This window comes from Lissotriton vulgaris, chromosome 6 (assembly GCF_964263255.1).
Source record: "Lissotriton vulgaris chromosome 6, aLisVul1.2, whole genome shotgun sequence".
NCBI lineage: Eukaryota > Metazoa > Chordata > Amphibia > Caudata > Salamandridae > Lissotriton > Lissotriton vulgaris.
In genome coordinates, this window is record NC_141694.1 from 1,021,212,402 (window position 1) to 1,021,229,557 (window position 17,156).

A 17,156-nucleotide genomic window follows, 5' to 3' on the forward strand; every position below is an offset into this window, starting at 1 on the left:
CCTCTTCCATCTGTTCAACAATAGTGTGGGGCCCACTCCACTTGTCTTGGAGAGCTGCTGGGGCCACAGGCTCCAACACCCACACTTTCTGTCCTGGCTGGTAAACAGTCAGTACAGTCTTTTGGTCATGCCAGGCTTTCTGTAATTCCTGGCTAGCCTCAAGGTTTTTAGTTGGCTTTTTCATGTACTCATCAATCCTGGAGCGGAGACCAAGTACATAGTCCACTATGTCCTGTTTACGGGGTTTGAGAGGTAACTCCCATCCCTCCTTCGGGAGACACAATGGGCCTCTTACATGATGCCCAAACAGAAGTTCAAAAGGGCTGTAGTCAACCCCTTTCTGAGGAACCTCCCTGTATGCAAATAAAAGGCAGGGTAGTAGGATGTCCCATCTCCGCCTGAGCTTTTCTGGGAGAGCCCGCCTTAGCCCAACCTCTGCAGCGCTGGGACGACCCAGGGTAGCCATCGCGCTTTATAAATTATCTTTTCATTTCATTTCATTCATTTCATTTCACCCTTGATCATACCCTTTAAGGTTTTGTTGAATCTTTCAACTAAACCATTACACAGTGGGTGATATGGTGTGGTGAATTTGTAGTTCAATCCTCACTCCTTCTGTTATGTACGAATCTAGGACTCTAGTGTAATTTTCCCGATTCATGCCCATATATAGGTATAAATCACCCGATCCTTATATAGGCATAGAAATCATACCCATATTTAGACTGAGCCTATGCAGCCCAAATACGGCATGGCTACTTCCACTAAATTCCGAGAATCCACAACGATTTCTTAGAAAAACCCGCCTTCAGCAGCTAGGGACTTCCCTTTGCCTGAATACTAATTTATCTAGGAAATCATGGAGTTTTCAAAGAACTGAGTCTTTGATGACGCTATTATGTCCAATCATACGTCAAACTCGGCACCTTCAAGGTATAAATACACCTACATTTGCCCAGACAAGCACACAGTGGTTTGGAGCAGATCGACTATCTACTTGCCCGATGCGCCCTGCTGCAGCAAGTGCCGAAGGAAGCCGACCCTCCAGCTGACACACTATGCAACGCTGTCTTTTCTCCTGCCGAGAAATCCAGCTCCAGTGTTTCCAGGCTACCCTTGCTGGGAAATCGAGTCCTGAGAGAGCATGAGCTGAGCCTGTCTGCAGCTTTCGGAACAAAGTCCCATAGCTGTTCTGGGATATTGCCATACCATATACTCTTAAGTGCATTATGAACCTCGCGGTTCACTACTAACTTTGGTTTGGCTTTATCAAAACATGTTGTGTAAGGTCTCATACGCTTTGGAATACTACCTCCTCGCCAGTCCTGGCGACGGGGGTAGCATTCCACCCTTCTAGAGGGAGAAGACATGTTACTTTGCTTAAACGCGGTTAAATCTAACCAGAGCCTCATTATCACAAAATGGATGCTGCTGCCACAGACACGAGTCTGGCCTCCTGCTGCTGACCGAAACTCCGGCAGGGGAGGCTTGGACAATAGGTTTCCTGTCACAGGGAGGTGTTACACCACCCCAGGCAGGAGGTAGTGGATTGGGGCAGGGCGGGCTGAAAGAAACTAGACACTGCCTGGGGCGCACAAAGTGTCCCAGGCAAAGCCCAGTTCAAACCGGTGCTGGGGCACTCCAGCCCCAGCTCTGGCGCAAAACTGGACAAAGGAAAAGGGGTGTAACCACCCCCTTCCTGGGTCCCACCCATAGGAGGGACTTAGCAGGTGATCCAGCCCCTTGATTTGGAATAAAGGTAGGAGCTGTGTCAATGCACTTCAGATCATCCTGACAAACTTTGAAAAGAAACTCTGGACCCTTCGACATCCTACTACTCGTAGAAGACTGAAAAATCTCCCTTGTGGTCAACGAGTGGCCACCCTGTGCAAGCAGGCACCATCAGCGCATTGAGACTTTCTCTGCCGTTGCTCCCGCCAGAGCTCGAACGACAGAGACCAACAAGACCTGGATTCCCAGACTTCCAACAGCCCGATCCACAGTCCCAGCAAAGCTTAGACCCGTGGAGGCGACGTGAGACGCGGGACCGGCCATCTTGAAAAGTCGACTAAGTGCTTCCTGTGCAGCTCCCGAGGCACCCTCGGCGCTGTGCTTTGGGGTTTGAGAAGCCCCAGCCGAGCAGCCTTTGCACCGAAGATCACCTCTCCACACTCACCGAGTGCTGCGTGGGGCCCTTTTGCACTTTTCCTGCTCGACTCGTTGTCCGGTCACTTGCCAGTTTGCATAGTGGCCTCTGTGACGATGATCCATCAAAACTACACTGCTGGTCTGGTTGCTCCAGACTGGCCCCAGCTCCCCTGAAAAGGAGCCACCGATCTGACCTTCCCGGTCTGATCCAGAAGACATCTTCGAGTCCTGTGTGGGTTGCATTTGCCAAGGCTTGGTGACTCCGATTCGAGAACTGACACCGCCAACAGCGAGAGCCTTCGTGGGACAGCCCGTGTTCAACTCCTGGTCGTCGTCGATACTTCCTGGTCCACGTGGCAGTGGAGACAAACTACTCGGCAGCACCTGATCGCAACCCGACATCGCCTGGTTCCGTCCTGGTTCCATCCTGGTCACTGGCTAGTGACCTAGACTCTGTCCCCTCTGCTTTCAGGTACTCTACATCTTCAATCCACCCTTGGATCCAACCAGACTCTTCTCTCCTGGTAGCCTGCAGCATCTTCATCTCCAGGCTCCATAGAACTCCACTACGAAACCCGACACACTTTGGCACATATGCACCCGCTTCCTGTGGGTGAGGTAACGATATAACTCCGGTGCTCCTGTAGTGGTTTACACCTCTAGTGTCCTAGTTTTAAGTGGCTAAGTTCTAGTCCAGTCGGAAGACTCCTAAACCTATAACTTTCTGATTTTTACACACCATTTACTTGTATGCTAAACGCGGCTGCCTATAGACACTGCACCCGCATCCTGTGGGCCTCCTATGTCCTAACCTTCGTTAGTCAGTGTAGGCCCAGCGATTCCCAAGGCCCTAGGCCTGTCCATTGTTCGTGACGTGGTACTTATACCACTTTCTTAAAATATGGTTTGAGTGGCCACCCGGCCTATCCATAATTGTGCAGCTTATTGAATGTTATACTGTGTTCTTTGTTTAACGCTTGTGCTTCTGTGCTCGTAAAGAGTATAGGGGATTATTCTAGTAATAAATACATATATTTTTATAATATAACTTGTGTGGTGTCCTTTCATTTGGTATTTAAAGGATTGCATTTTGTAAAACAGCTGGCTTCACATGCCCTCTAGAGTTTAGCCTAAGACTGCTTTGTCCACGCTACCATTAGGATAGCTGGTCTATAAGGTTGACTTACAACCAATCACCATAAGGGTCGCTTGGACTGGTACAAGGTGCTCATTAGAATTAGTGGTCATCATATACCAGGCCAACTTCTCACAGCAATATAGAAAGACTTCCTTAAGGAGGGCGGGCGCATGTGAATCTATAGCACTACATGCCACAAACAGATGCTTAGAGGGTAAGTAACCTTCTCCGTTTGTGTCATGTGTACCAGTAGATACAGGTGCTGTGCATAGACTGTCAAACAGTCCCTCCCGAAGTGGCAGCTAACCAGAGGATGTTGCCGAATATTCGAAAAGCGTACAAAGGACAGCCTGTCCAACATTAGCTTGTTGAAAAGCTAAGACATCCACACAGTAATGCTTAGTAAAAGTTTGTGGAATAGACCAGATAGCTGCTTTGCAGATGTCAGCTATGGAAATGTAACCAAATAAAGCCATAGAGGTTCCTTTTTTGCGGGCTGAGTGGGGTGGGGGGGGGGGTAGATAGACAAATATCTTTTAGCTTTGGCATAACAGATTTGAATATATTTGATTAACCACCCTGCTATTCCTGCTTCAGAGAGAGCATGGCCCTTGTGTATTCTGGAAAATGTGACAAAGAGCTGCTGTGTCTTACAGAAGGATTATTTCCTGTCAATGTGGTTCATGAGGGCTCTTTTGACATCTAAAGTGAATAACTCTTTTTGCTACTGACTCTGGATTCAGGAAAAACACTGGAAGTTTAATATTTTGATTTAAAGTGGAAATCAGAGACTACCTTAGGGAGCAACTTGGGGTTTGTCCAAAGGACTATCTAACCATCCCGGACTTGGAAAAAGGGTTCTTCAAGAGTAAGAACCTGAAGCTCAGTTGCAACTCTGATAAAGGTTATTAGATTTGGGGGTCTCTAGTTGGCACAGATAGGTACTTGTGACAAATAGGGACCCTTGCGTCTAGTCAGGATAAGGGGATTACACTCCTAAAATAACCCCTGCTCACCCCCTTGGTAGTTTGGCACGAGCAGGCAGGCATATCTCAGAGGAAGTGTGTAAAGCATTTGTGACCACATACAGTAACCCAGTGACAACACTACAAATGGACACCACACAAGGTTTTATATATAAAAAATAAGTATATTTTATATAGAGTTACCACAAGACCATAAATGACAAAAATATACAATACTGTTACTTTAAGATGGTAGATTTAGCTTAGTTCAGTGTAGTTCTTAAGATGCACCACTTTGCGTCAATGTACCTTAGGTTGCGTTGCGCTTCCACGAAAAGCAATGTCGCAGCGAGGGAAATGCGGCAAAGTTCAGGTGCAAAGAAATAAAGACAAAGATCTTCCAGATGCGGCACGCTTCTCCGGGGATGCGAGAAGTTCTCGGTTCGATGCGTGGACTGCAGTGGAGACACCCTTGTTCAGAAGTGCGACTGCAACTGCTCCAACTGTGACACTCTTCTCCACAATGCGACAACTACAGCGGCGACATCCTTGTTCAGAAATGTGACGGCAGCAGCTCCAACGGCGGCACGCTTCTCGGGGGATGCAAGGCGCTTTCCTCGATGCGGTGCAATGCGACAGTTCCAGCGGCGACACCCTTGTTCAGAAGTGCGATGGCAGGCACAGCGACAGCGACACGCTCCGACCTCGTTGCAAGACTTTTCACTTGATGCGGTGCAGTGCGACAATTTCAGCAGCGACACACTTGTTCAGAAGTGCGACGGCAGGCAGCAGCGATGGCAACACGCTTCCTCTTTGTTGCGGCACGCTTCTCTCGATGCGGTGCAGTGCGACAACTCCAGCGGCGACACCCTTGTTCAGAAGTGCGACGGCAGCAGCAGCGACACACTTCGTTCTCGTTGAGTCACCCTTCCAGCTCCTTGCGACACGCAGTTCCTCAGAAGGCCCAAAACAGCAGCAGGCACTTCCACAAGAACTCTGGGGCGCTGGAAGTTGAAGTCTGTTGTCCCTGAGACTTCAGCAGGAGGCAAGCTCTTTTCCAAGCCCTTGGAGATCCTTCACAAGTTGAAAGCAAAGTAAGCAAAGATCCTTTCTCCATCCTTTGGCTGTAAGGCAACCACTGCAGGTCAATCCCCCAAGCAGCACTTCAGCTTGGGAATAGTCTCTCCTCAAGTTTCTTCAGGTTCCTCTCCTCGGTAAAGGTTTCTTCATTTAGTCCAAAAGTGATCTAATTTCATGGGATCAGGGTCCCAAATACATACCCCAAAATCCTTTGTTCTCTGAGGGGAGAGGGGCCTTTGCCCAGTCCAAACCAGTTCCTGAGCGCTCGGTTTACCAGACTTATCCTTTCCTTTCACAGTGCAGGGCAGAAGCATCAGACGCCCCACAGGAGGTGGAGCCAACATTGTGGATGGCAAGTACAGTCCTGGAGCACTTTGTTGACAGGACTCCTTCTCTTCTTTCAGTGTGCAGGGTAGAGACATCAGCCGCACCCCAGGAGGTGGAGCCAGCATTGTGGAAGGCAGGTACAGCCCTATTCAAGGTTCAGGTGAAACTCCTCCCTCCCATCTAGATGCAGATCTCTCTATTCACCACTGGGCTGACTCATCCTGTCTCTTGGAATCCCCCAGCCCTGTCACTCACAAAACCAGACAAAGGAATACACAACCTAGCAGAGGCAGGCTTTGGATAGTTAGACAAGAAAATACTTACTTTCTAAAAGTGGTATTTTCAAACACAGGATGTTAAAACCAACTTCACTAAAATAATTATTTTATCATTCTGAGTCCAGGCATACCAAACTCAAATTTCTACCATGTTCTCCGAGTCTGTTAGGATTATTAAAATGTAAAAATCTAACAGCCCGTTCTGGCCTATGGAGAAAAGGTAGCCTTGCAACAGTGAAAAACGAAAATGGCTGTAATTCACTATTAGGACATGCCACACACATCAGGGCTTGTCCTACCTTATACTTACAATGCACCCTGCTCTTGGACCTACCATAGGGGTGTCTGATATGAAGAAAAGGGAAGGTTTAACCACAGATCAGTGTAGTTTGATGGAATTATAAGCAAGGCTTGATTTCTGCAATTGTAGAAGGTAAAATAATGTCTTTGACTGCTGATTTGAAAGTGTCAAAATGTCTAGGAAAACAATAGTGCACACACATTTTCTAATTGGCCGTGTAGCAAGTTCTCATTGTAGGTCTGCGCACCTCCCTAAGGATGGTCATATATTCTGCAGGAAATTTGAGGCAACCTGATTTTGTGTCAGAAGATTCGGACAGTTGGGCAGCTTCTCATTGGGTACTAGGGATAGGTCAGGAGGGTGGTGAAACAAGGCTGCCTGGCTCAGATGAGAGCCACCACAATGAGAGTGAGGGATGTTTATCAAAGTCTCCAAACCACGAATGGAAAAAGTGGGAGAGGCAGAAAAGCCAGGCAAATATCCCTGACCAGTTCTTCCATAGTGCATTGTCCATGGACTGTGGGAACCTGGAGGCGAAGTTTGGGCATGTTGTGTTTTCGGCAGTGGCGAAGAAGTCTACATCAGGAAACCCCCAACAACAGAAGTACAGGAATATGACTTGCAGGTCGAGTTCCCACTCGTGAACTTGTTGCTGCATCCTGCTGAGCAGGTCTGCAAAATCGTTGTTCAATCCCGGCAGGTACTTGACCAGTAGATTTACTCTGAGATGGATTGCCCACTGCCAAATGCCCTGGGCTAATGCAGACAACTGTAGAGAGTGAGCACCTCCTCCTGGAGCAGGCAAAGATGTTCTGGATAGAGGCTGTGCATGCAGGGTGGGATGTGTGGTGGTGTGTGCAGGAGCTCCAGACATTACCCTTGTGTATGATATTGAGAGCCCACTAGTCCAAGGTGATTCCTGCCAACTAGGACAAGAACTCCTGTAGTCATCACCGAGTAGGTATTATGTGGTCGGGGGGGGGGGGGAGGGGGAGGAGAATGCGAGTCACTGCTTTACAGGGGAAGCCCCTTTGGTGGCTGTGCATCTGCCCCTAGAGTTATTTTTGTGACACCCACTGTAGTAGCCCCAAGAAGGAGTCTGCTGCTGTTGCTATCTGGGGAAAGAGGTGAATGCCTCAAGGTGGTGTTTTTAGCACCGCTGTGATACTGTCACCGGCTAAAGGAGCCTTGGGTGGAGGGTTTTTGTAGTGCTCCCATAGTCTTCGCGGTATCAGTGTCCTCCTTTATCTTTTTGAGCATCTAGTTGCGTGATCCCCCCCTGAAGGGTTGAAGGTTGAGCAGATGCTGCTGTACTTCCGGTTTGAAGTCGGAAAACACGCAGCCAGGCATGTCGGCAAAGGAGGACACTGGAATTTATTCCACAGGCAGCAGTGTCAGCAGCATTGAGGGCAAACAGAATATTGGGTTAGGAGATGAGCTTGGCCTCTGCCACAAGTTTTTGTCCCCTTTTCTTGTAGTGGTCAGGAGGTGCTGACAAAGCTCATCCATTGTATCCCTGTGCGCCCTGCCATATTGGGAAAGCAAACCAACATAATTGGAAATTATTCCTTTTTCTTCCTTCCTTCTTTTATTGTTTAGTTTCTTTCGCTCATTCATGCTTTCTTTCTGTCTTTCTTTCTTTCCTTCCTTCTGTATTTTGTCTTTCTTTTCATCTTTCTTTCTACCCTTTCTCTTTCGTTCTTTCCTTTTATTGCTTTCTTGCCTTCTTGCCTGCATTCATTCCTTTTTTCTTTTTCTTTTCTGTATTTCTATCCTTTTTATTCTTCCCCTTTCATATCCTTATTTGTTTCTTTCATTCATTCAATCCTTCCTTCCCCTTTCTTTCCTTCTTTGTTACTCTCCTTATTTCTTTCCTACTTTCATTGTTTCCTTCTTTTTGCCTTTCTTTACTTGCTTTCCAGTTTTTTTCTGTCTTACAATCCTTATCTCTTTTTTCATTCATCCTATCAGTCTTTATTTTCTTCTTTCTCACTTTCTTTCCTGTTTTTCTATCCTTTCTTTCGTTTCTTCTTTCCTTACTTATTTCTTTCTTTTTTTTTTTCTTGCCTTTCTTTCCTTTTTCTTTCCTTCTCAAACTCAAGAGGCTGGCCGCCAATGGCAGAACAGCTGGCTTTTTAAATTTGTGTTTGGAATAACCTTTTGGTTTTACTAAAACAATGTGTATAACATGGTTACCTACAGGGGTTTTTAGACACACTTCATCCATTTGTCTGTGGTTTTGTCAACCTTATTTGCCTCCAACTCACACAAGTATGCATCAAGGGGCCATGCTTCTGCAATTTTTCAGCCATAGACTGATTTCACTATGAGTTACAGTATGCTGCCCTTTCACAATGAGGACATTCAAACATAGAGTAGTTCCCTTCAGTGCCACGGAGTGCTATGGTAATGAGTGTTATTACACAGGTTTCCTTTAGTCATGGTTTGCTGTAGACTGACAAATACACAGGAGCTTCCTGAACGATACTGTTTTGCAAAGAAATAAGACAAAACATAACAATAATTGTGAAAAGACTGGCGGACAACGCCAGACCTATTGGCTTTGTCAATACTCGTTCTCATTTGTTTTCAAAAAAATATTTATTGAGGATAGATCTACTAAAATACTATAACATAACACTCTTTCTAAAGATTGTTTATTTTTGAGAGGGGAGGGCTGTTGTGTGGGGGATTTTTTGCAGTGATTTCATTTTTTTCCATTTTTAGGTCTCGCGCCTGCGATGCATATGGCGAAGCCATATGCCATCGCGCAGGCGCGATACTATAGTCACCGGCTCTGCTTCCCAGGAGACAGGAGATGTCACGCGCACGCTCTGGAAAGCGATCGGCGCCGGCCCCGCGCGCGCGTTCCCAATCTCCTGTCTCTCTGGGAAGCACACAAGCAAGCCCAGCAAGCCCCGCCAAGGCACCACGAGCCGAGAATGTGGAAGAAGGGCCTGTTACAAGGCTCGCGCTATAATCGGCCACTGCTGCCGGCTCCGATTGTCTCATTACACAGGTGATTTACCCGCACTTCCTGCCGGCTCGAGGCGGCATATTGTTTACTCAGCCCTTGTCACTGGCGCGCGTACATTTTGAAGCCTGGGTAAGGCAGCATGTCTGAGTTAATGCATATCAGTGTGGTTAGAAGCGGCCATTAATTCAGTTTTGAATACGCTGGTGTGAAATTAGGCCTTCGAGTCCGTTATGTGTTTGCGATAGTGACAGAAAATGGTTCATACCAGGAGATTCAAATGGGGAGAACTTAACATGCCGGTTCCAAAGTGAAATAAACGGAGCGCATTTACATTTTGTATGCATATCATGTTTGACCTCTCTTACTCATCTATAAAACATAAACGGTAATACAAACTGGGCATTGCATAACTCCAATATTCCTGGTCCTAAAGTCTGACATTTAACTATTAAACCATGTTTCCTACAAAATGGCATTCTCAAGCAATGAACAACGCCAGCCTTCAACATCTAGTGCAGGTTTGAAAACTCAAGGAGCGAGTCTGCTTTTTATGAGTCCAATAGATAGTTGCTCTTATCTGCAAGTTACTTCCTTGAAATCTCTGTTTTACTGGCCAGAATATAATTCGTGTTTCCTGAGCAGTCAGTGCTCAATTTATTAGCTTCAGGGGTGGAAAGAGAGATAGCATTAACATACATAAAGACAGACAGACAGACAGACAGACAATCAATCAATCAATCAATCAATGACACTTATAAAGCGCGCTACATACCCGTAGGGTCTCAAGGCGCTGGGGGGGGGGGGGGGGGGGGGGGGGGTGCCGCTACTGCTCGAACAGCCAGGTCTTCAGATTCTTCCTGAAGGAGAGGTGGTCTTGGGTCAGGCGCAGGTCGGGAGGGAGGGAGTTCCAGGTCTTGGCGGCCAGGTAGGAGAAGGACCTTCCTCCTGTAGTCGCTCTTCGGATGCGGGGGACGGCGGCGAGGGCGTGGTTGGCTGATCGGAGGTGGCGTTTGGGAGCGTAGAAGTTGACTCGGCTGTTGAGGTAGCTCGGGCCTTGGTCGTGTAGGGCTTTGTGTGCGTGGGTGAGGAGGCGGAAGGTGATTCTTTTGTTGACGGGGAGCCAGTGAAGGTCTCTCAGATGTCCGGAGATGTGGCTGGTTCGTGGGATGTCGAGGATGAGTCTGGCTGAGGCGTTCTGGATCCGCTGGAGTCTCTTCTGGAGCTTGGCGGTGGTACCGGCGTAGAGGGCGTTGCCGTAGTCCAGTCGGCTGGTGACGAGGGCCTGGGTGACGGTCTTCCTGGTCTCGGTGGGGACATACATGCGTGCACACGACTGAGAGAACTCCTCTGCTTTCTATGTGCAGTGCTGCTCTGCTAGGTGTCCTCTGCTGATAGTAGGAAGCATGCCAGTCTTGTCTTGCTCGGAGGTCTATTTAGCGATCTCATATGTACACTCTTTCAGGCCTTTTTCACAGCCCAAGCGCAGACATGAACAACCTCTGTTATCTGTAGAATACTACTTTTATGTTTTTTCAGAAATATATTTCAGGAAACACTGCACGAGCTGCATCTATGCAATGAACATTCATAAATTGTACAGAATGAATACCCATCGGTATATTGCATATAAATCCACTTCAAGACCCAGTCCTTTCGATCTGCTTCCTATTTAGCAATGAGCAAGGCAAAGTCAATAGTGGCTTACCCAAGATCACACAGTGGATACGAACTTGAATGTGCCTACAGCTCACAATAAGCAGCTCTAAATTTCATACAGGGAACGTAAAATAGTTATTTTGCTTAATACGTACCTACCAAGAGATGCAAATGTAACCAGAAAGTTATAAAGTAAGAGAAATACACAATGTAATTCACTATCTCCTGTTTTCCAGAACATTATAAAGCAAAATGCGCTCAAAGTGAAGGTTTACCCTTTCTCTCCTTCTATATGAAATGTGGGCGACCCCCATTTTTTGCCTATCTAGCCTACTGTAGCATATAAGAGGCAAAGCAATTGTAAAAAGAAAAGTTTTCTTCTTTGCATACTAAATACAAACAAAGATTTGTCTTTAAAAGGTGTCCGTTTGGGGAATATGTTTAGGCTTTTTTATGTTTTAGTCAGGGCTCAAAATAAAAGCACAATACATTCCCTTTACCGAAGAATGTTCTATACAGTGCAAAAAGAACAGTTGATGGACAGAATGCAGAGCAATGTCATACATTCAGCCCAATACAGAGATCTGGGCCTAAATCCATAGTTTTTTTTGCTCACCATGCAATTCCGGTTTGAACCCAGCCATATGCAAATCAGTCTTGACCCTGTGCCTCTTGGGAACAGTCCAGACCGAATTGCCAGGCCAGGCCCTCCCTGGACTAGAAACAAGCATCCTAGGACCGGTTTCGGGGTTTCACCCCTCATCATCCAGGACAGCTTGACTCCAGTGGCATGGAGAGCACAGGACCCACGTCTGGGCATACCCGTCCCAGTCGGGGTGACAAATGCAAAAAGTACTGTTGATGGACAGAATGCAGGTAGACTGTACAGAGATTAGCATCCTTGTGTTGCTGTTGTCCCAGTTGTGGTGGCACCTTTGGCTACCATTGTGGTCCTTATAGTTACAGCTGGAAGTTATTGTAAAGGGTGTAGTCCTTTCTGAGCATGCAAATATTGTTGCAGTTGTTGTGTGTATGAAGGTACAAGGCTGCAGTTGCAGTTGTTGTGGCTAGTACTATGTGTTTTTACTGATTAGCAGCAGTTTGCTGCTGCCTGTGGGACTGGCTGTTGTGGCAGCTCAGCAAAGGGGCCAAATGTTGTTTCTGTTGTAGTCAAACAGGGCTGGCAGTTTTGTCACTGTTGTGTTTTTTTTGTTATTGTGGCAGCTATTGTTGCTCCTGTCCTTGCTTTGGTTACAACTGAGGATACAGATGTTGGTCCTGTTTACTGGAAACTGTAGTTGCTGCTGTTGTTTTCCATGTCGAGTTAGAACCTGTGGTAGTTTGCTGTGGTCTCTTCTACAGCTGAAGCCGTAGTTGCTGCGGTTGTATATGCATGGTGGTAGCCATAATAACAGTGGTCAATGTTGTAGCAGCAGCTGTGGTCACTGCTCACTCCAAGGTTGTTGTTTCTGTAGCCCCTACTGTATTGGTAGATGTGGCTGTTGCTTTGGATGCACGCTGAAGTCAAGTGGAGTGTTGGAAGCAACAATTGAACCAGGAAATTCCCTAGTATGATCACAACGAGGGGCTACTTTCCTTTAGACCCTCTACTAATTCATAAACACAAATTTAATACCAGTTCTATCTCCATTCTGAGCTGGTGTCTGAAATGCTGAGAATAAATAATGGAATGGAATGTTAGGGTGTGCTCTGGTGTGGAAGGGAGGAGACAGCAACAGTTTGAGGGAGGATATTACCCTAACAGGACCTACTTGCTGTTGCTGCAACTTAAAGGCTTAACTTGACAAAGAATTTGCCTGCTACCTGGGCAGCTCTAGACTCTTGGATGAAGACCCTTTCATCTAAATTCATAATTTTGTCAATTAGTTGTTAAGGATCTTGTGAAAATGCATCAAGAATCCGTGAGCAGTTGAAAGCCATTTCTAGCAGACGATGAGTCTTGTTATGAAACAGAAGATGGCCCTGCGACCATGGAAGACTAGCCTGGCATCCCCACCCTCAAAACCCCCCTTTAAGTGGTGTCACCCCTTGCTGCTGAGCAGGAGGAACACAATGTGGAGGGTGGAAAAGTTTGACAAGGAGCCCGCTAAGAGGAGATACAAACTGAGGTGTGCAGGGCCAAACTGAGGAACTAAAAGCAACCCTGGCACACATGTTCAAACCCGTCCCACTCATATTGTCTGCTCATGTGAGCTCTCTCTTTCCATCCATCCATTCTCTTTCTCCGTCCTCTCTCTATGATCACTTTCTCTTTACTTTCCCCCTCCCTTCTTCTCTTTTTGTCTCTTGAAGCCTCTCCACAGCTGCTGAAATTAACCTCTGGGAGCTGGAGAAAGTGAAAGGGGCACCAGGAGCTTTAAAAACAAGCATTTGCAATGCAATAGGTCTTGCCTTTGCAAAAAATTTACCTATTGGCATTGCAAATGACAATGCCTTTTATTGATGTTGTAAAAAACTAACACATAAATAAAAGGCCTTGCCATTTACAATACCAATAGCTCCAAATCTCACAGTTGCGAGACCTATTGCATTGCAAATGCTTGTTCTGTTATGGCGGCGGCATGAAGCCTCAGCTTTCGGCATTCCTGCTCTAGTTTTTTGGCTACGGGGCGCCTTCCTGCGTTGACAGCTCAGAAGGCTACTCTGTTTAATGAGGGCTGCAGCGCTGATGCAACACTGGCAAGCCTGTTTGTGCCCATCAGCGTCCATTAGGGGGCTAGCGCCAGTCATGCTGCTCATCTGGTCACTGAAACTAAGGTGAGAACTTGTTATGCTAGGGCTAACTTACTGGCTTTAAATACTTCAAGGATATGTTCTCATGTCATATCTGGATGATTTAACCATGGGCTCCTGCTGCCGCTTTTGTGGGTTTCTAGCAGTGCCTGGCTCACCTCCTACAAAGGGCGACATCTGCGGCCCTATTAAAGTTAAGTTGGGGGTGGCTCGCTTAAAGCATGATTAATTAATGCTCGCTCCCCTTCAGTAGCATGCACTAGTTATGTGTGATCTTCTTAGGGGGGAGAATTGGAATTTTGCCTCTGAATAAATGCCCAACATTCAGTAGGGGGTCATTTGACTTACAGGCCACCTAGACCGACTGGGCCTTTTTTTGTATTCATTTAATGAAGTCACGCAGGTTTCACTACAGTATACCCATTGTATTATTCTTGGTGATTTTAATATTTATTGGGATCTTGTATCTGACAATGCCACCTCGACCATAAGCGCCATTATGTCCACTTTTGAATTTTCTCAATGGGTTGCGGTGCCCACTCATAGAGGAGGACATATAATACATTTAGTGTTCACTAACTTTGATCTGTCCTTGTCGGCCCCATTCCGTTAGTCTGGACAGATAATTTTTTGATTCAGTTTAATTGGTCTACTTCCAGTCTGGAACAAAGGGACAATGTTACAAGGCCCCTATTTTGTAATTTCTCTAAAATTACTGGTGACAATTTACAGGGGCGGTATTGAAAGTTACTATTCCATCCCTCTCGAGTTTAACTGATTCCGCCATGATGAATATGATCATTGCTTGCATACTTCGGTGGAACAAATTGTCCCTCTCCCCACTCATGCTTCTAGTTCCTGGTTCTCTGATACAAGAAAAAAAAACTATGTAAAAAGGCGGAACGGGCATGGAGAAAAAATTATAGCCTTGAATCAAAAAAATTACACAAAATAGCTTTAAAGAAATATGTGATCCTGATACATCTCACAAAGAGAAAATATTAGGAGGGGTGTATAGAAAAAGCAGCAAACAAACCCATGGAAATCTTTAAGATTGTGAATGATTTTACTGATCCTGTGGTTAGTCATAGAAGTAAGGCTCCATCGGTGGACAGGTGTGAGCAACTTGCATTATTCTTCCACAACAAAGTCCAAGCTATACAGAACAGTCATCCCGTACTTCTAACCCGGATGCAACTCCTGCTTGTGCAGCTCAGATAGCTATACCGATTTCTTGTGGCCTCTCCCAGTTCAATACTATCTCTCAAGAAGACTCAGGACAGTGATTTTGAACCTTTAATCATGCTCTCCTAATGATAATTGTCCTCCTACCATTTTGGTATTATGTGTGGACATTATTAACCACATTCTGAACGCGGTGCTGAATAAGTCCCTTGTCACTGCTACAGTGCCTTCATGTTGGAAAAGAGCCAAAATTGTTCCTCTACTAAAAAAGCCTAGTGCTGATCCAGATGTCCCAGGCAATTATAGGTCAATTTCCTTTCTTTCAGCACCTGCCAAAATAGTTGAAAAATTAGTCAATCAACAGCTCACCAGTTATTTAGAGGTCAATAGGCATCTTCATCCGAGCCAGTCGGGATTTAGACCTAGACATAGTACTGAGAATGCCTTGGTTGAGGTCTTGGGCTGTATAAGATTTACCATTGATGCGGGCGGCAGGGCCGTCCTGGTATTGTTGGACATGTCGGCAGCATTCGGCACAATCGCACATGACAGGCTGCTCGCACACTTTAGTGAGATTGGCATTGGAGATAATGCCTGGAACTGGCTTAAGTCCTTTCTTGAGGACAGGAGTCAGGAACTTTGGCTACCCCCCTATTCTTCTGCCACTTGAAGGGTGTCAATCGGAGTTCCTCAGGGCTTTGCACTAAGACCCTTTATGTTTAACATTTTCTTGTCCCCCTTAGATAAGGTGGAGGAATCATTTGGGGCTAAGCGTATTTCCTATGCTGATGACACACAGATCCTCCTTGCCTTTAGCAAAGGGGCTTCCATAGATTTGGACGTCATTCAGCCCGGTCTCTCAGCGCTTTTTCAATGGCTGACATGCACGCACTTGAAATGCAACACAGAAAAGACAGAGGCGCTTAGTTTTGGATGTAACCTTGTCTTAAATTTAGGGGTACCTTCACCAGACACCCAAGCTGCTGTTGTAAAAAACTTTGGGATTACATTAGACAATAAAATGTCATGCCATAATCAAATAATCTCAGTGGTTTATTTATTTATAAAGTTTTATATAGCGCGGACTAGATCCCGAAGGTTATCAGAGCACTTTACAGGTATTGGTGTTTGTTTTGACAACCTGTGCATGACAAAAATATGTTAGCATTTTATTTTATCATTTTCAACTCAGATTGCTGTGATATTAGCCCTGATGATGACCAGATTAGACTACGCAAACACATTATATGCAGGGTTGCCAAAATATCTCCTGAATAGGATTCATGTCTTTCCGAATGCAGCAGCACAACTCGTACTGGAACATATATCCTGTCATTTGCGCAATTTGCACTGGCTTCTCATTGGAAAATGGATTCTTTTTAAATTAACACTCTTAATGCATAGGGCCCTCCAACATTCTGGACTGGACTATCTTTCAGCTAGGATTTCTTTTTATAGCCCTGTGAGAGTTTTATGCTCATCTGGTAATCATCTGCAAAAGTCCCTAAGGTTCGTCTGTTCATTGCGGGATGTTGCTCTTTCCTGCCTGGGCTCTGTATGGTGGAACAAGCTCCCTTTTGACCTGCATCAAAGGCAGAAGCTGGTTTTAAGAACAAACTTAAGACAAAGTTTTTTTCTTAGCAATCACCTTCTGTATCTGCTTCCTTTCACAGAGCGTATCGCGTCAAGACACTATTGAGTAGCTGCACGCTCTATAAATCCCTTCACAAGCACAATCACAATAAAAAGACCCAATTGCTAGTCTAAGCATCACCAACTCTTTCAATTTCAAGACATCATTTTTTATCAAAGTAACACATATTAACATCTATTTACATTTGTCACCCACTATGCGCCATGTGTCTCTTCAAGTGATTGTACTGTATGTGCTGTTACACATGTCCCGAAATAAGAACAAGTTACAAAAAAAAAAAACACGAAAGTGTCATAAAGAGGGGATTGTTGCGAGAGAGAGGAACGAGGTGGTATACAAATAAAGGAAATTACCTCAAATCCCCTGCCTGATGTTTCAATGAAAGTAATGTTGTGCAGATACTCACAAAAGAAGATCGGATCCCATCTATCATCATTTTCAACATTTCATTCTGGAAACCAAGCCTGATACCAGACAGTTCTTGGTAACTGCTGTCTTCAGAAGGAGACAGTAGGAAGTGAAGCGTAGTCTCTGGTAAACTCAACATAGCAAGACAATCATGGCTGTAATCTTTAACAAAAAAAATGAAGAATGTATTACTGCTATCCTAAAAATACGGCATCAATTTTCAAATCTGAGGTGATTAAAGTGGGAACATTACTGACCTATTAACACTCGATCTCGAGCATGGGT

At 45.6% G+C, this 17,156-nt stretch overlaps 1 protein-coding gene across 3 annotated transcripts in view; it reads right to left on the minus strand.

The window, feature by feature from the left end:
* LYST (lysosomal trafficking regulator) overlaps window positions 1-17,156 on the minus strand; it is a 4,348,576-nt gene that overhangs the window by 2,023,177 nt on the left and 2,308,243 nt on the right. For all 3 annotated transcript variants that reach the window (XM_086927077.1, XM_086927076.1, XM_086927078.1), the window contains one exon: window positions 16,870-17,033. In XM_086927077.1, coding sequence (XP_086783203.1) covers window positions 16,870-17,033 — 164 coding nt within the window. The remainder of the gene's footprint in view (window positions 1-16,869; window positions 17,034-17,156) is intronic.